This window comes from Rhinopithecus roxellana, chromosome 2, assembly GCF_007565055.1.
Source record: "Rhinopithecus roxellana isolate Shanxi Qingling chromosome 2, ASM756505v1, whole genome shotgun sequence".
In the NCBI taxonomy this organism is placed as follows: domain Eukaryota; kingdom Metazoa; phylum Chordata; class Mammalia; order Primates; family Cercopithecidae; genus Rhinopithecus; species Rhinopithecus roxellana.
In genome coordinates, this window is record NC_044550.1 from 143,769,280 (window position 1) to 143,789,405 (window position 20,126).

Below are 20,126 nucleotides of genomic sequence, written 5' to 3' on the forward strand. Positions count from 1 at the left end.
CAAAGCGCTAGGATTACAGGAGTGAGCCACCGCACTTGGCTGATGTAACCCATCTCCAGTGGTAGTCCCAAGACAAACACATGACCATAACTTGCTGATTTCTCCAGTGGAAAATATCGACTTAGCCAATCCTTTCTATGCTGTAAGGGTTTTCCTAATTATTTTAGAAAAAATAAATCAGTATAAAGAAAACACAATTTAAAATAAGGTCTTGCAATTGCTTTAAAGAAAGCTTTATTTACTACATACATCCTAAAAATGTACTGTAAATGGAGCAAGATCTAAATAAAAGCTTGTCAAATATAAAGCAGCTAAAGTTAACTAAACCACTAGCAATGTTTGAAAACAGAACTCTAAAACTTTTTTTTTACATTTATATAGTTTGTTCTTAACACTAAAAAAAAAAAAGTTCACATTTCAAGTTATAAACTTATCTCAGTAGTGTACGTGAAATGGTTTTGAAACAATAGGAACAGATAAGTCCCAGATTGGAGGCTCACTGATACTTAACTAGCTATGTCCCCAACGTTTGTTTTTAAGGGAGTTTGGTGGTTGCCATGTTAAAGTATCATTGTTTTTTTCTTTTCTTTCTTTCTTTCTTTCTTTCTTTCTTTCTTTCTTTCTTTCTTTCTTTCTTTCTTTCTTTCTTTCTTTCTTTCTTTCTTTCTTTCTTTCTTCCTTCCTTCCTTCCTTCCTTTCTCTTCCCCTTCCTCCTCTTCCTCTTCCTCCTCCTCCTCCTCCTCTTCTTCTTCTTCGAAAATAATTTACAGGCATACGTAAAATACAGTAAGAATACTGGGTCACGGTTTCATCCAGTGAAACTCTGTGACAATTCTTCACTAGAAGGAGAGTACTTTTTTCACATAGTCAAGGGATGAGGATCTGATCCAAATTACATTTTGTTGAGTCACTCATTCCAACAGATTTGAGTTTCAATGCAGCTTGCGGGGTACATCATCAGGAACATTGCACAATTACTTTATGTCATTTAAAAGAATGATGGAAAGAAATGTTAGGGGTGCTTAAAGGCCTCAGGAGGCACTCAATAATTTTATAGAATAGTTAAATAAATATTGCTTACACATAGAAATTCATCTCATCTCAAGATGAGGGGGGAAAAGGTATTTGGGAATCTCTTAATTTAAAACAAAACAAAAGTACTTGCTAAGGGCATGATCCTCTTATGAATCCACAAGAATTCAGCCATCAACAAAAATCCCATGAGTGGAAAGATTGTATGGATCTCTAATATGACATAAAAACGCAACTGTGTACTTGCTACCTTATTGCACACCTCACTTCCTTGATTGAGCCTTTAAAAAACAATTCCAAGTTGATATATATATTTTTTAAAAGTAGATGACAATCTTAACATTTTACTGTATTTTACATTCACTCTGCTAAACAAAAGCCTTTAAACAGGCACAAAACACTGCAACAATACATTAACTTCCTTATAATAAAACAAACCTTTTTAATAACATTGAAATAAAATGGTTTCATTTTGCATTAAACTACATACCATGAACTTCTGCAACATAAAAGGACTAAAAACAAGCATTAGAAGATATTTACAAACTATCTTTAAACTTCTACAGGTCTCTCCTCCTCCTCCTGGATGTGCACACCCCAATTCAGTTCACCCATCAAGTGCACAGCAAGGGAAGAGAGATTTAATAAACAAAATGTTTCCAACACCCTTGAGGACCACGGACAGTTTTGCATGAAACATGGTAAGGCAACTAGAAGCATAACTTTCTGCTGACAAGAGTCTCTGGGGGTCTTGTCTATAACATACATTCTTTGTCCCTACAAACTCATACTTCAAAAATGAATAAAAGCATTAGAAATGGCATTAAAGTTTTATATTGGGCAATTAAATAGCTATGCAAAGGTGTCTTATGCAGCTCGATTAAAACCTTGAACTTACGCTACTGAAAATAGCACACATAGAAGGTAATACTTCCCCAACCAAAACAAAACAAAACAAAAAACATACAACGAAACAACAGACCCCAACAAAAACCCAGGAAGAAGTATAAAAGCCACCAGCTCCTCTCTCTTTCAGAGCTATTCATCAGTCCTAGGCTTGCCAGACATTGCGGAGGGACTGGGAATTTGGGGAGGAGGGGACAGGGTGAGAGATGGGGTAGTAGGGGCATGTTTAAGGTTAAGGCACATGGAGAATGAGCCCTGCTAATGATGGCAAAGGAGAGCTTTCCAGTGTTTGGACTCAGAAGTGTGGCAGGTCTTTTCAATGTTGGCTTAAGGAGAGATTCAGTGTTTCTTTTAAAAAATAGTACCGCCATGATGATACATGGTAACACCATCAACCCTTAATGCCAGCAGAAATACAAAGATTTTACTCATTTTAAAATTGCACTTTCCAGTATAACCTTTAAAATAATGTTTTATGTAGTATTTTTAAGCACTACTGTTTGTATCTTTAAATATTGTATATAGTTTTCAAAACAGTTCCCTAGCTGCTCAAGTGTGCTTTTTTAATATATAGTTGATATATTATTGAAGGTACTACAAAATAGAAATCTCTGGAGTGCAGAAGTTAAGAAAATAACCTTCATACTGAAAATATATCCTTAAAAAAAAAACAACAACAAAAACCTCTATACAAATGTAGTACAGCATACAAATTTTTAAAAGATGGTATGAAGGCACGAACCATTACAAGTCTTTTGGAAATGTATAAACGCAGGCCTGCTAAGTTGAAAATAGTCTTAAAAAACTAGTGAAAACTTCATGTATATAAAATATTTCAGAAATAAATCTGCGAACATTCTTCACTTTCATATTGCATGTGCGAATTCAACAGGTTCCTTCTTCATAAATAGTCAAGCGTTCCTTCAGTGGTGTTCGTGTGGTTTGTCTTCGCGCTGGTCACCAGCCTCAGTATGTCTGGTAGACGTCGGGGATGGGGACCTGAATGGCAGCAGCAGGGAAGGCCTGAGGTATGTAGCCTGCGTATCCTCCATACACGGCGGCCGCGGCTGCCGCGTTCTTCTGTAGTGTGGCGATTGTGGCTGTGGCCGGAGCAGCAAATGGCACGTAACTGGCCCCGTAGATCCCGGCAGTGGGAATTCTCTGAACATTTGGAGCCACCGTGTATACTGGAGTTATTGGGCGACCCTGAGGAGAAGAGACAAAAAGGAGCCTTCCTGAACACGTGTATGTGCCTATCATCCATTCATTCAATAAGCGTCTCCCAGAAGTTGGGAATATAAAGACATAAAAGCAAGGGAGAGGAAGGCAGAGGGGCGGGCAAATAGCAATTATTGTAAGGAAGTGGGATAAGAGCCACTGAAGAGGTAAAGTGGAGCTGCATCCTCAAACTCCACTTGTGAGTGATGCAACCTTGTGAAAGTGAGAGGCCTGGAAGGCTGAGGGAAAGGTGAAATACTGTTGCCCCTCAGTATCCTCACAGGGGACTGGCTCCAGGGCTTCGATGGATACCAAAATCCTCAGATGCCCAAGTCCCTGAGAGAAAATGGCATATTTGCATTTAACCTATGCATATTCTCCTGTATACTATAAAAAAATTTTTTTTTCATAGAGATAAGGTCTCACTATGTTGCCCAGGGCTGGTCTTGAACTCCTGGCCTGAAGTAATCCTCCTGTCTCAGCATCCCAAAGTGGTGGGATTACGAGCATGAGCCACAACGCCTGGCCTCTCTCATATACTTTAAAAATAATCTCGAGATCACTTATAATACCTAATATGATGCAAATGTTATGTAAATATTTGTTATATTGTATTTTGACATTTGTATTATTTTTTATTGTTGTATTGTTATTTTTTATTGTCTTTATTTTTTCAAGCCATGGTTGGTTGAATCCAGATGCAGAACCTGTGGATAAGGAGGACCTTCTCTGTACGTATTCTAGAATCTTCTACTTACTATTCCACTCAATAAGTCTATGCCCCAGAGTGAGCTACAGAAGGCAGTGGAGAATCTACCCTCCACACAGTTGATTTCACAGTAATTAAAAATCAGTATTTTTCCTTAAACATGGTCTCTAGATACATGCCAGCAGCCTCAACTCATACTTAACTGATGGAATATGATCTGTCTCAAAGACAGAGAGAGGAGCAGACTGTGTCAACTTGGAGAAACAAAATATACTGATCTACAAAGGGGCAGCTTCTTAAGCTGTGACCTTAAAAAATTGTGACCATACATAATTTTCAGCCAATGTGATGGTTTCCATCATCTCCCACCTAAGAGATGACACCATTAATGTATACAAATTGTTGTAGAAGCTTACAGAAAGAACCAGCTAACGGGGAAGTTGGAGAAAATGTCTGCAGCAGGGATATTTAAGCTGGGTTTTGAAGGATAAGGAGTCGTTTCCAAATGAGGAAGTGGGGAAGGACAAGCTAAGTAAAGTTGCCTGAACTGTCGACAGCCACCACTGGCTCTAGAAAAGCCCCTGCTACTTCCTTCTGTCTACTTGAAAGTGCAACATAAGATGTTTTCAGAACAAACAGGAGTACGAATGGGAAGACTGCGGTTCAGTATTTCCCAAAGTGTTTGCCATCGAACTAGTTCTGTGAGATGCTTCATTGAAAAGAGATTTTGGATAAAATAAAACATTCATTTAACAAAATATTTGGTGCACCTCATGAGCCATAGAATGCCTTGTAGTAAATGCTGGTATGATCTCCCTATATCTTAATACATCTTCAAAATAAACAATTCAGCATCTATGAAATGGTGAATTAAAGTAATTATTTCTTCCCAGATTTTTATAAAGGAATTAGTTCTAATTTCTGTTACAAAATTTGCAAATCAGAGTTCCAAAATTGTGCTCAAAGGAACTTCTAGCCTAAGAGTACTTTTAAAAACTATAATCAGATAGTAATTATAATTTATAATAATTTTAATTTATAATGATAATGATAATGATAACAATTAACTCAGAGGCTGGGTGAGATGGCTCATGCCTGTAATCCCAGCACTTTGGGATGCTGAGGCCAGGAGTTTCTGCAAAAGATACAAAACTTAGGCAGGCATGGCGGTGCGTACTCCTGTAGTTCTAGCTACTCAAGAGGCTGAGGCATGAGGATCACCACGTGAGCCTGGGAATTCAAGGTTGCAGTGAGCCAAGATTGCACCACTGCACTCCAGCCTGGGCAATGGAAGTGAGACCTTGTCTCAAACAAAACAAAACAAAACAAAACAAAACAAAACAAAACAAAACAAAACCAAAACCAAACCCCAAACTCAGAGACTACCATCTGCCAGGCACTGTTCTAAGTGCCTTATTTGTATGACAGTATTGAATCATCACAGCCACCGGTACAGTTGGTACTATGATTATATGGAGTTGTGTGGAAGTGTTAAATGACCTGCACAAAGTGACACAGCTCTTTTTTTTTTTTTTTTTTGAGACGGAGTCTCGCTTTGTCGCCCAGGCCGGAGTGCAGTGGCCGGATCTCAGCTCACTGCAAGCTCCGCCTCCCAGGTTTATGCCATTCTCCCGCCTCAGCCTCCCGAGTAGCTGGGACTACAGGCGCCCGCCACCTCGCCCGGCTAGTTTTTTGTATTTTTTTTTTAGTAGAGACGGGGTTTCACCGTGTTAGCCAGGATGGTCTTGATCTCCTGACCTCGTGATCCGCCTGTCTCGGCCTCCCAAAGTGCTGGGATTACAGGCTTGAGCCACCGCACCCAGCCGTGACACAGCTTTTAAGCAATGCAATGTATGACTCTGCAGTCTGCACTTTTAGCCCTATGTTAACTTGCTTCCTAAACACTAAACAATGAGTGTCTCATCAGCGACATTTTACAACCAGGGAGAGGAGCTCCGGAACTGGAAAGACTGTGTTCACAGCAAGACACAAGCCATCTTTTCCACATGTGTGGATGTAGGTTTAATAACCAGTGCAAAAAGGGAGAGGAAATGGCAGGGAAGGCAACATGTGAGAGAGACCTTGCCATGTACTACAGGCTGGCCCAATACCTGGGTTCAGGCTGTCCACTCAAACACTAAGTTTTGCACATAGATGTGCGCTGGCTTATGGCCTGGAATCAAGAGTAGGTCCCCAAACCCATGGCTTCTCTTTTCATTCGTGTGATGTTCCTTTTATATGGCATTCACCATACTGTAAGGACAGAGCATACACAGATCAGGGACCTGATCTCCTAATCGCAATTCTACTCTTGGCTAGCAGTTCTGTCACCTTGCTGGGCCTTAATTTTCTTATCTGTAAAATGAGAATACATGGGGAAGCACTTGGTTTTGCTTTCCATGGTTTCAGCTACCTGTGATCAACTGACGTCTGAAAATATTAAACTGAAATTTCAGAAATAAACAATTCATAAGTTTTAAATTGTGCACCCTTCTGAGTAGCTCTATGAAATCTCATGCCTTCCCTCTCTGTCCTACCCAGGACACCAATCATCCCTTTGTCCAGGAAAGCCACACTGTCTGTGCTCCACGCCCATGTCACTTAGTAGCCATCTGGGTTATCAGACTGACCGCCAAGGGGCCCTTATTTTACTTAATATCAGCCCCAAAGTGCAAGAGTACAGATGCTGGCATTTCGGATAAGCCAACGAGGAGCACTAAAGGCCTTCCTCTAAGTGAAAAGGGGAAAGTTCTCTACTTAATAAGGAAAGAAAAAAATCCTATGCTGAGGTTGCTAAGATCTACAGTAAGAAAGAAATTTTCTATCTGTGAAACTGTGAAGAAGGAAAAAAAATTTGTGCATAGTATATTATGGGTTTGGTAATATCTGTGTTTCAGGCATCCACTGGGGATTTTGGAATGTATCCCCCAGGGATAAGGGGGGACCACTATACAATTGCAATAATACAGCATATCAAAGAGCAGGAATAAAGAAAAATGCAATGGTGGTAGTGGGAGAAACATTTACCCATCTTTAAAAAGTGCCTCTAGCAGGAGAATCGCTTGAACCCTGGAGGCAGAAGTTGCAGTAAGCTGAGATCCCACCACTGCACTCCAGCCTGGGTGACAAAGTAAGAGTCCATCTCAAAAAAACAAAAAACAAAACAAAAACCCCCAAAAAATGTGCCTCTAATTCAGGTGAAGAGTCCCTGCAGTCTTCCCTCTTGTCAAGGAGGAGCGGTTATCCTTGCTTTAACTAAATGGCTAAACAAGAACACCCCTGAGTGCCTACAACGTAAGGCAGGATGATTAAAGCTAGGGGAGGGTAAGCGAAGACTGCAAATAAGAACCTTGATGGTGGCTGGGCGTGGTGGCTCATGGCCTTGTAATCCCAGCACTTTGGGAGGCTGAGGAGGGCGTATCATGAAGTCAGGAGATCAAGACCATCCTAGCTAACAGGTGAAACCTGTTAAAGGGCTGATGCACAAAGTCCAGGGAACGATTTCACATTTTCACATTTCAAACTGTGGCTCAATGAAGTGGAAACCCCGTCTCCACTAAAAAAATACAAAAAATTAGCCAGGCATGGTGGCCACGTGCCTGTAGTCCTAGCTACTCGGGAGGCTAAGGCTGGAGAATCACCTGAACCTGGGAGGCGGAGGTTACAGTGAGCCGAGATCGCGCCACTACACTCCAGCCTGGGCGACAGAGTTAAATGTCGTCTCAAAAAAAACAAAAAGAACCCCGATGGCAACAGCCAGTGCAGACTGATAGGAGACAGAAATAGTCAGAGCATGATTATGGTGCCTGGAATTTGGACCTGACCAGAACTCACAGTGCACATCAAAGACAAATGTTCATGAGTTTCTTAGTAAAGAAGAATTAGAAATTATTATCAAAATTCCACTAAGTACTGCTGCTAAGTTATTGTAAATATTTACCGTCAGTCCACAAGTACCATAACTACACTTAGTTGTTACTCTACAGTGTCATTTACAACAGTTCCTCTTTTTGTCTTTCAGAAATCCCAAGTTAAAGAATACTTAATGACAGACTGAAAGACAAATAAGCTTCAGTGAGTCTGCCCTTTCTGAATAACACAGTCAAGACTAGCGTTCAGAGTGAGCAAAAGCAAGTAAACAGCATCCTACTGTGGAGGGTCAGAGGCCTGGCTGTTTCAGAATCACTGAGGAGCTGTGCAAAATATCAGTTCTAGGACCCCAGCCCAGTTTGGCTGAATTGGAATCTTCAGGGATTAGAGTCTAACAATCTCTGTCTTTTAAAAAATATAGGCCTGTAATCCCACACTTTGGGAGGTTGAGGTGGGAGGATCGCTTGAGCCCAGGAGTTCAATACCAGTTTGGGCAACATAGCAAGACTTTGTCCCTACATATAAAAAAGTTAGCCGGGCATGGTGGTGTGTGTCTGTGGTCCCAACTTCTTGGGAGGCTGAGGTGGGAGGATCGCTTGAACCAGGGAGGTTGAGGTTGCAGTGAGCCATGCACTCTAGCCTGGGTGACAGAGTGAGACTCTGTCTCAAAAAAATCAAAAATCAAAAATGAAAAAAAGTGGCCTGGATAATTCTTTTTCAGTTGGATAAGGGATCTTGGGCCTGAGTACTTGTGATTAGTATTCGCGATTCACTGCCTCACAGAGAACAGCTTTAACAAGATTTTCTTCTGTTAAATGGATGTCCTCCCTATGTCCTATGAGGTGAAGATGCAAAGAAACAAGACACAGTCTTTGGTTTGGAGGAGCTTCATTTTCCTTGGAAGATAGAACACATTGGCAGCCATAGGCCAAGTAATGATGTAGTAATGAGGAGTACAGGAGAGAACATTTCTCTAGGAGGTGGATGGGGAAGATTCTATGGAAGAGATGAGAATAAAGAAACCAGGATACAGTATGAACAAAGGTGGGGAAGGAGGCCAACATGGTAAGATGAGTTTAGATATGGTTGGAGGAGAGGATTATGGGCATATTTTGTAAAAATTTTTTTGAGACAGGGTCTCACTCTGTTGCCCAGGTTGGAGTGCAGTGGTGCAATCACAGCTCACTACAGCCTTGACCTCAAGGCTGGTCAAACGGTCCTCCTGCCTCAGCCTCTCCAGTAGCTGGGACTACAGGCATACGCCACCATGCCAGGCTAATTAAAAAATATATATATTTGGAGAGACACTGTCTCACCATGTTGCCTAGGCTGGTCCTGAACTCCTGGCCTCAAGTGATCCTCCTATCTTGACCTCCCTATGTGCTGGGATTACAGGCATGAGCCACTCTACCCAGCATAAAATTTTACATATCTATACAGATGTTCTTTCTCTCTCTCTCTTTACACACACACACACACACACACACACACCCACACACACACCCACTAGGGGTTAACATTTTTTAAAGAAATCTTCATTGAGCCTCAGTGCGAAATGTGAAAATGCAAAATCGTTCCCTGGACTTTGTGCATCAGCTCTTTAGTATCATGAGCTAAAAATTATCCAGTGCTATTTAAAAAACAGATATGCACAATATTATGACACTATGAAAAATTACACATCATTTTTACATATTGATTCCCACCCTTAACAATGATATTATTAGGGTAGTACAATTAATTACAATTATTTTTTTCTGTCATGATTCAAATTCAAAATGCTTTGTGTCACCCAACTGCATAGCTGTAACAGAGAGCCAGCCACATGGTAAATTCTCAGTGCTGAATACTAAATAAATCCAGGATAAAGAGAGGCTTCACACGCAAATAACAACGACTGCAATAAGAACTCTACCTGGAAAGGCGGTGGCGTCGACACGGTGGGAATGACGGCGGCTGCGGCTGCGGCTGCAGCAGCTGCGGCGGCAGCAGCACTGGCTGGGTCTGGTTGCACAGCAATGGGGCTGATCATGTGCTCCACTGTGTGGATTTTGCCATCTTCAATCATTTTAGGGGCTGGAGCTGCTGGGAACATGGAATACTGGGCCCCAATGGCAGGGATGGCTACTGCAAGAGAAGCAAGAAGGAAAAATGGGTCAATCACTTTCAGTCGCTGAGGGGGGTCCAGCACTTGCTCTAAGATATTTTTTATTTTTATTTTTTAAAAAACTTTTCTTTCTTTTGAGACAGGGTCTCACTCTGTGGCCCAGGCTGAAATGCAGTGGTGCGATCAAGGTTCACTGCAGCCTCAATCTCTTGACCTCAAGCGATCCTCCCACCTCAGCCTCCTGAGTAGCTGGAACTACGGGCACAGGCCACCTTGCCCAGCTATTTTCTGTTGTTGTTGTAGAGACAGGGTTTCGCCACATTGCCCAGGCTGTTCTTGAACTCCTGAGCTCAAGCAATCCAACTGCCTTGGCCTCCCAAAGTGCTGAGATTACAGGTGTGAGCCACCGCACCCAGCCTAAGATATTTTTTTAGAACCACATTTAGAGGTCAGGGGCCTCTCCAGGCTCACTATTGTTCTCTCAGTACAAGCCATGTACCCAGATGCCTGCTCCCCAAGAGGAAGGGATAGGCGGTGGCAGGTAACTACCCCTGCCTGTCGTGGAAGAGACCCCTAGAGTTAGGCTTCTGCACCAATATTTTCTATTTCTACAGAAAAATCACAGTTTGAATCTTATTCTTGATGTCCTACTGAGCAAGAAAGGGCCTCTGACTATGGGAAAACAGGCTTAGACAAAGAAGTGAGATCAGAGGCTTGAGGCCTACCGCCTGTGAGAGTTGGGCCCGCCTGTTCCTTCCTACTCACCTCACTCATTACCAGTCCCACTGCCTTTTTTTCACTTTCACCACTATTTAAGAAACAGGTGCTGTTGAGGGTTTCATTTTGAGAACTCAGACCTGCATACATCCTCCCCACCCTGTATTTCAGATTTTAGCATTACCGATTCAAGGAAAAACACATGGTTAAAAAAAAAATAGCACATTCCCCAATTTCTTCATGTCCACTCAAAGTAGCGAAGCTGTGGAGTGATTGGCTTTTAGTGGGACCTCCCGATTCAAAGAATTTCTGCAAGTCCAAAATTATGATTTCAAGGAGAGATTCAAACAGATAGCAGCTATTGAATGTCAAGGTACAGTAAGAAGAGATCAAAAGGAAAGATACTAGCCCTGATGTGTGTGTGTCAGGGGGCGGTGGGGGGTGTATGTGTGTGTTTGTGTGTGTTGAAAGGATAAGCAAAAATATGAAATGTGTACACAAAGAATCTTTCTATTTCTGGTTTTCTCCAACTCTAGGTACATTTATTCTAATAAGGATAGACTCAATCAAAGGTAAAGAGACAAATGATTATAAGCTAAACAATGGTATGGCCATTCGATAAAATATACCTAAAACCTGAATCAAATATTTTACCTGCCTTTCCAACCATATCTTCCACTGGTCTTGCGCCTGGATACTTCACCACCACCCTGGTGCCTCTCCTAAAATACAATGTTCTCATTTTCCGGATGATCGGAAATAGACACCAACGCCAACGGATGGGGCCCAGAGAGGGTTGTGAGTTTAAGCTACAAGAGGTTGTATGAAGTAAATGAATTGTTCTGGCTATCAGCCCACGGGAATTTCTACCTCAGCCTCCAGGACACAACTTTACATGACTAAAGATTATTTAACAGTTCTTTTCTCTTGTTAAACCTTAAGCTACTGTAATTTGCCAACAGGAGTCCCCTTCCCAACAAGTAGAAGTGACAACTCCCATATCCACGCTCTATTTTATTAAGTTACAGAGCTGTAGGATCAGTTTTACTTTGCCTACAGTGCCAATGACATTTAAAAGGCAATCTAGTCTAAGGAGTCACTTAATTGCAGAAATTGCAGAATTTTTACACAGGCCAAAAAAAAAAAAAAAACAAAAATCATCAAAAGAAAGTTCAACTAGCAAAATACTTTTTAACCCTATGAGGCCAATGCATACCTATGTCCCAAATGCACAGATTCCTTGACTCTATTTTAGCGAGGGAAAGAGGTGTACAATCTGAACCAGAAGAAAATCAGAGTAGCTGGGCTCTGAACAGTTCTTCAACCTCCTCCTGCTGAAGCCAGGGAGGGCGTCTGGAGAAGGGTCACGCCAGTCACCCACGGACTGAGTTTTCCATGTGTTTGGATGCTTCTGCGGGGTGCTGCGTGAGTTCGTGCTAGACTCACACAATGGAGTTAATGTTCTTTGCAGGTTTGGATCAGAAGACTGGCCTCACGTTAGATGGCCATGGGCACTAACAACATTGATAAACAGGTTTGTGGGGCCTGGAGGTGAAAGCAAAGTTCAAGGTCCCTGGCTTGAAATTATTGAGCATCCCTACTCCCAATCTACTGATCCAGCTAGAGGAGGAAATGAGTGCTGGAAATTAGAAACCAGGGAATTAGCTGCAAAAACTTTCACCAAAGGCCAGGTGCGGTGGCTCATGCCTATAATCTCAGCACTTTGGGAGGCTGAGGGGGGCGGCTCACTTGAGATCAGGAGTTCGAGAGCAGCCTGGGCAACATGGCGAAACCCCCACCTCTACTAAATATACAAAAAGTAACCGGCATGGTGGTGCGCGCCTGTAGTTCCAGCTACTGGGGAGGCTGAGGCAGGAGAATCGCTTAACCTGGGAGGTGGAGGTTGTAGTGAGCCAAGATCACTGCACTCTAGCCTGGGTGACAGAGCAAGACTCCATCTCAAACAACAACAACAACAAAACTTTGACCACTGCCTTGTCCCCAAGCATTTTATTTGCTCAGACCATGACAAGGGACAAAAGGTGCTGCTGACTTCTGAAGAGGAATTTTCTGCCCTTCCCAACAACTCTCAGAATGGGCCAATAAACTCTACCCTCCGACATCAGATGGTTGGGGCAGAAATAGGCCTGAGTAAGGAAAAGATAGGTTTTACCTGACAGAAGATACAGAGAGCCTCATGTTCTTCCTTTCTTCACCCCACAACTCTCCCTACTTAGCCACAGACTGAGAAAAAGCATAACAATGGGTGATAACCCTTTGAAAACCTTACTGCACGGCCGGGCGCAGTGGCTCACGCCTGTAATCCCAGCACTTTGGGAGGCCGAGACAGGCGGATCATGAGGTCAGGAGATCGAGACCATCCTGGCTAACACAGTGAAACCCCATCTCTACTTAAAAAATACATATATATATATAAAACAAATTAGCCGGGCGTGGTGGTGGGCGCCTGTAGTCCCAGCTACTCTGGAAGCTGAGGCAGGAGAATGGTGTGCACCCAGGAGGCGGAGCTTGCAGTGAGCCGAGATCATGCCACTGCACTCCAGCCTGGGTGACAGAGCGAGACTCTGTCTCAAAAAAAAAAAAAAAAAAAAAAAAAAAGGAAAAAAGAAAACCTTACTTCAGGCAAGTTTGATTTGACCATGGTCAAAGCTACACCATCCCCTGAAGTTCTAGATAAGGAGGTCCAGGGGGCCACTTTCTTTTTGCCTTGTCTCTAGCTGCCTGGGAGAGGAGGAACCCCTGTGCAGATGTGAGAGCCCGAGAAAGGCTTGGATTCACTTCTAACAGAAGGGCTGGGATTTATGCTGAATGGGTGCATTCTCAATCTGGTTTATACTGACCTGTACCAGGTTTAATGGCAACTGGGTTGACGGTAGGGATTTCCAAATTCGGCACAAGTTCATATCCTTTTTCTTGCTGCTTTCCTTTCCCTTCATGATATCGGCTATATATACCACGGCCAGCAGAATATCCCCCGAGGTAGGAACCCCGGGGCCCCGGGGCTCTGTTGCCAGCTGCACCTCGCCCTCGGCCTCTTATGCTGCCTGCTTGTAATAACAACACAAAAGATGATGAGCAACCAACAGTGATGGTGCTGGAGGCAGACCTCAGCCCTCAGTTCTCAGCATTTAACTGCTCCAGTCTAAGTTGCAGGTGGCTACACCTTCGCTCTTTAATAGGCTGGTAAAGATGCTTCCAACATTCTATTTCAGCCTAGATTTGCATCCTAAGCATGTCTGCTTAGTACAAGAGGCAAACTTGCAGGGTGAGTTTCTAGGATTGTATCTGCAATTTCAGTAAAGAAAAACATTCATAGAATACCCACTCCCCCCCAAAAAAATTGGGGCCAGGTGCGGTGTCTTATGCCTCTAATCCCAGCACTTTGGGAGGCTAAGGCTAGAGGATGGCTTGAGCCCAGGGTTCAAGACCAGCCTGGGCAACATAGTGAGACCCTGTCTCCAAATACATATATATACACAATTAAATAATTTGTTTTAAAAAAGTTAGATTTGGAAGAGGATTTGCTAGTCCACCTTCCTCATTTCATGCTTGAGAAAACAGGCCAGGGGAGACTAAAGTGACTAAAGTCACAGACCTAGTTAATCAGAGAACAGGACCCAGAACCTATGTATCTTATTTTCCAGGTAATGCTGTGTTTCATTATATCCTAACCAATGATAACAAAAAACAAAATTAAAAATCATTGACTCCACCAACATCTTAAGATTTAATATCACAAGCAGGTTTTTTTTTTTTTTTTTTGAGACGGAGTCTCGCTCTGTCGCCCGGGCTGGAGTGCAGTGGCCGGATCTCAGCTCACTGCAAGCTCCATCTCCCGGGTTTACGCCATTCTCCTGCCTCAGCCTCCCGAGTAGCTGGGACTATAGGCGCCCGCACAAGCAGGTCTTAACCCAAGCACCAAGAGATTGGTGGACGAGCCCCTAACGCGGTGGACCCCGGCAAGGCAGAATGCCAGTGTTTGCACACCCATGTGATTTTACCGCTCACCCCAGAACGACCTGTATTTCTATCAATGCTGCAGAAGTGACGGCCTTCGGTGCCAGCAAAGAACTAGACCCAGAATGCAAACCCAAAAGGAGGGTGGGAGGGCCTTCAGCACCTACCAGCTCAGCAAATGCCAGCCATGATATCCCTGGTGCCCCCTGCCTAGGAGGCAAAGTTCTTGAGGGCCCCACCCAGGAGAAGAGCCCCCACTAACCTTTCACGAAGTAGTCCCTGTTGGGCCCGATGAGCGCGTTGTAGGGGTATCCGTAGTAGGCCAGCGTGTAGGGGTCGCAGGAGTACACGTAGCTGGGCTGCTGCGCCGCCTCGGCCACGCCGCCACCCCTGGCTGCCTTCTGGTAGCGCGAGTACTGCTCCTTGTCCACGGGCTTGGCCAGCGTGACCTCCAGGCACGAGCCCTCCAGCTCAGTGCCGTTGAGGTTGTTCATGGCGTGCACGGCATCCTCGCGGCTGGTGAAGTGCACGAAGGCGTAGTCGCGGATCTTCTTGACGCGCTCCACGCAGCCAGGGTTGAACTGGCCGAAGCTCTTCTTGATGGTGTCCTCTGTGGTCTCGATCATGAGGTTGCGCACGTAGAGGATCTTCACCGTCTCCATCACATCCTCGTCCACGTCGATCTCGGGCTCGGCCCAGTCCACGGCGATCTGGTGGCCCCACAGCTGGATGCGGCCGGGCATGAGCTTGCGGCGAGCCATGGCAGCCGCGCGGTGGCTCTCGTACTCCACGAAGGCAAAGCCACGGTTCTTCATCTTGTCGGCCGCGCTGGCGTAGACGATCACGTCCAGCACGCCCTCGGTGACCTTGGCGATCTCCTCCAGGATCTCCTCGCGCTTCTTCATCTTGGGGATCCCGCCGATGAAGAGGCGGCAGTTGTCTACGCTGCAGCACACACCTAGCAGGCGGCCCGGGCGGATCTCGTAGTTGTTGAGCTCGCGCACTGCGCGCTTGGCCTCGTGCTTGTGGCAGTACATGACGAAGGCGTAGCCGCGGTTCTTGCCGTCGAAGTCCATCATGAGGCGCAGCTCGTAGATGCGGCCCACGGCCTCGAACACGGGCACCAGTTCGTCCTCGTACACGTCGCGCGGGATCTTGCCCACGAAGACCTCGCAGCCGCGCTGCGGGTGCGGGCCCTCCCAGCCGGGCGGTGGGCCGCCGTACTTGCGCTGCCCGTTCTCCTGCACCATGCTGTAGCCCGTGCGCTCCATCAGCGCCAGCAGTGCCGCCTCGTTGGGCGCGCCCGCCACGCCCTCGGGCACCTTGGCCGAGGACCCGGCGGCCGAGTCACTGCTCATGGCTGCGGTGGAATCCTCTGCGGTCATAATGTCAAAGGCATCCACAGCTGGCGGAAACCTGGGGAAGCAGAAAGGAGCGTGAGTGGGGAACCGCTGGATCTTGCCTCCTTTGGGTTGTTCCGCAGCCTTGCAAGTATGCATTCATAGGCCACAGGGAAGGTGAGGTGGTTTAAATGAGAAATAGGATGGAGGCGTTCTGGAAATGCAGCAGCCCTACACTTGTCTAAAATAGTCAAGTTGTCTTGTAGCAAGAACCAGAAGTGAGTTAGGAAAAAAAAATCAGAATGAGCAAGTACTTCCATTTCATCAGTACCCCGACAGCTTTGAAGTTTTGCGAAACTGCTATCATTGTTGGTAAAAACCTCACGTTTTTTTCTTCATTCCTGCACCGTTAACTCCGCCTGATTTCCTTGTTATATGGAATTTGACAAACTCCACGTTACTTCTTTGGTGAACAAACCTTTTTTCTTTTCTTTTTTAAGGGAGTCTTTTTCTTTGTAGGAATGGAAATACAGTGAAGATTTTAAATTATTAAAGAAAACTTTTAGGAGGTGTCACTGTATGGACAGAGCTGTGTATTAAAGCTTTTTACAAGGAAGAAATGAAATGCCCACATTGCCACAGACTTGGTCTAGGAACTGTAATAAGAGCTAATCTGATTTTGATGGTGGCATTCAGGTAAAATTCTTGGTGTGAAGCATTCAAAGATTTGGAATCAGTCCTCGAAAAGCTAGACTGACTTCAAGCTGGAGGCCTGGGAAGCAGCATCTACCTGGTAAACCACACTATTGTTTTCGGAGAACTGTCACCTGCATTCTCTTAATCTTCTTAACCTCTGTATATGTATGTGGTATTATCTTCAGTCCCAATTTGGTCATGGGGAAATAGGCTGAGAGAGGTTGAGTAAATTGCCCCATTTCACACAGCAAGTGTCAGCTCGTAGGGTAGACTTGATTCCAAGTTTTCTGGCTCCAGATTCCCTGTTTTTTCTTCCAAACCCATACTGGGCAATAGAATTTTCTATGATGTTAGAAAAGCTGTCACTTGCCACTTGTGGCTACTGAGCACTTGGAATGGAGCTAGTGTGACTGAGGAGCTGGATTTAAAATTTAATTAAACACCCACATATCACAGTGCAGGTCTGAACTGTGCCACCTCCGCTTATGTGGCCGAGGGCTCTGTGGAAATGATTCTAAATTATGCAATAAGATTGCATACTATAGGAGAGCTGCAGACTATACTTTTGTAATGAAAGTCTCCAATTTGCCTTTAAAAACATGAAATCTATTTCATTTTTTGGACTATAAAAGCATTCAGTTGAATTTTATAGAAAGTTAAGAAAAGTACATAAGAAATTATTCCTAATTTTCCAACCCAATAATAGCACAATGAAACTTTCCCATCTGTTTTCCAGATGTTTTCTTGAGGAGGCGGGAAGGCGAAGCCTGGCTTCTTCCTAATTTACATGGTGCTACTTTATGTTATAAGCATTCCTCCATATTCTTAAAAATCTTTGTAAAAACATCATCTTTAATGGCTGTATAAGGTTTCATCAATTAATTAGAACCCGGAGTATCATTCATTTTTTTAAAATTTAGGACTAGGAGATGTATACAAGAATATTAAGGGAAATTTCAAGGATAATAAAAATGAATTTGATCATTGAAGGAAAAAACAAAACTATAATGAAACAAAATAAATCTAAGCTATTTATTTGCCAGATGGCCAAAATAGTCCTTCTGTGGTTAATTTGCTCTAGTATCAAGTGGCAATATGGTTTAGCAGGTAAGTATGTGGCTTCTGGAGCCAGACTGCGTATGTTTGTGTGTGAATCTCAGCTCTAATACTTGCTAGTGTTAGCTGCTCCATGCCTCACCTCAGTTTCCCTACCTATAAAATAGGAATGATAATAATAGTGTTAACCTCATTAAGTTTAGAGGAGTGAGTTAATACATACACAGCATTTTGAATGGTGCCTAGAACATTATAAATGCTCAAGAAATGTCAGTTATTATTTTTCATCCAAACTTTTGAGTAAAATCTTAGACCAATTCTTTCAATTTCAGAGTAATTCTTAAGATAAACATTTTCAGTTCTTTAAAAATATCTGTTACATGTGGCTTCTATTATTATTATTTTTTCTTCTTCAAGTGCTTGGAAGCTGCTTTGACATCTCCAGTTATCATGAAATTTTTTTGTAGTATACTTGGAAAATGATACATTAGTTTCTACAGTTTCAAGTTGAAAAAGATTTTTTTTTTCTTTTTTTAAAAATAGAGATGGAGGGCCAGGCGCAGTGGCTTGTGACTGTAATCCCAGCATTTAGGGAGGCAGAGGTGGGAGGATTACTTGAGCCCAGGAGTTTGAAACCTGCCTGGGAAATATAGAAAGACCTTGTTCTCCACAAAAAAAGGAACGAAAAAAAAAAAAAAGAAAAAAGATCCCAATCAAAATAGAGATGGAGTCTCACTATGTTACCCCAGCTAGTCTTGAACTCCTGGGTTCAAGCAATCCTCCTGCCTCGGCCTCCCAAAGTGCTAGGATTACAGGCATGAGCCACTGCACCCAACCAAGAAATTTCAACATTAAATTCGAACATGAAGACCTTTCCCTTCTTTGAAATGGAAGATAAAGATATACTTTTAAGAAGACTATTTGTATAAACACCCATGTAGTTACAATCTGTGACCTGGGCAGGAAATGCCAGCTATGTATATAAATACATAGGACACAGTTCAAGCTCTTACCTGTTGTACTGTATACAACATTAACTGACTAAAGTCCAAGAGAATAGAACTTATCTCTCTGCTGAGATAGGTGGAGTTGCCTTCCTGTCACCCCAACTGCACTTTGAAACTACTGTTCTACCCACAAAAACAGTCTTACAGTAGTCAGGCTATGGAGTCATTGCCAATCCCAACCCCAATAATATAAGAAAAAATCCTGTTTGCTTTCCGTCTGAAATCTGCTGGTGTCAGTAACACAATTATCTGTACATATTTTAAAATAGCGATAGCTTATTTCTTACATCAATGAGCCAAGAAAAGCCTTTTTTTCCTGTGCTTTCATCTTCCGTAGTAAACAAACCATGTTAGCGACCCTGTTTTTATTTTTACTTTGGCCACCAGGAAGTTCACGACTGATTTTTTTCACTCCAATTTTAGTAACTGTAGGGGACATTACAACACAATTTCTTGTTCATCTAATTTGGGTTATAGTTTCTTTTTTAGTTGTCTTCTATTTTTTCAGTTTTCCCAGTGACATGAATTGAGCTGTTTGTATTATTTATCTTATTGTTCACATGTTCTTATAAACCATATTGTAATTTTGGAGGAAAAGAATCAATGCATACATACATGCATATATATCTAATTAGAGCCAGACATTGATTAATGTAATATCCACATTTGCTATGTCTATTACACCAACTACAAATATTGCATACAAACAAGTAAGAACCACAGTGACATACTACTTCACACTCATTAGGATAGTTATTATAAAAACAACAAAAACTAGGAAATAAGCATTGGCAAGGACGTGGAGAAACTGAAACCCTCATGCAATGCTGGTAGGAATATAAAATGGTACAGCTGCTGTAAAAAAACAGTATGATGGTCCCTCAAAAAATTAAACATAGAATTACCATTTGATCCAGCAATTCCACTTATAGGTGTATACCCAACACACCCAAATAGATACTCGTATAATAGCAACCGTATTTATAGTTGCCAAAAGATGGAAGCAACCCAAATGTTGATCAATGGATTCTGATAAACAGAACGTGGTATACATGTACAATGCAGTATTATTAAGCCTTTTTTCTTTTTCTTTTTTTTTTAGACAGAGTCTCACTCTGTCACCCAGGCTGGCATGCAGTGGTGCAATCTCCACTCACTGCAACCTCCACCTCTCAGGTTCAAACAATTCTTCCACCTCAGCCTCCCAAGTAACTGGGACTACAGGTGCACACCACCATGCCCGGCTAATTTTTGTATTTTTAGTACAGATGGGGTTTCACCATGTTGGCCAGGCTGGTCTTGAACTCCTGACCTCAGGTGCTCCACCCACCTCGGCCTCCCAAAGTGCTGGGATTACAGGTGTGAGCCACTGTGCCTGGCTTATTCAGCCTTGAATAAAATTCTGATATGTGCTACAATATGGAAGAACCCTGAAGACATTATGCTAACAGTGAAATAAGCCAGATACAAAAGGATAAATATTATATGAC

The 20,126-nt window shown here is 43.1% G+C and overlaps 1 protein-coding gene across 9 annotated transcripts in view; it reads right to left on the reverse strand.

Moving 5' to 3' along the window:
* Positions 1–217: 217 nt before the first annotated feature.
* RBM47 (RNA binding motif protein 47) overlaps positions 218–20,126 on the reverse strand; it is a 213,254-nt gene continuing 193,345 nt past the window's right edge. For 5 of the 9 annotated variants that reach the window (XM_030921777.1, XM_030921773.1, XM_010384646.2 and 2 more), the window contains 4 exons: positions 14,800–15,953; positions 13,421–13,627; positions 9,651–9,862; positions 2,639–3,144 (listed from right to left, as the gene is read on the reverse strand). In XM_030921777.1, coding sequence (XP_030777637.1) covers positions 2,905–3,144; positions 9,651–9,862; positions 13,421–13,627; positions 14,800–15,922 — 1,782 coding nt within the window. In that variant the 5' untranslated portion in view covers positions 15,923–15,953 and the 3' untranslated portion in view covers positions 2,639–2,904. Of the gene's footprint in view, positions 3,145–9,650; positions 9,863–13,420; positions 13,628–14,799; positions 15,954–20,126 lie in introns of all 9 variants that reach the window. The other 4 variants (XM_030921772.1, XM_030921790.1, XM_030921794.1 and 1 more) reach the window with 4 other exon arrangements.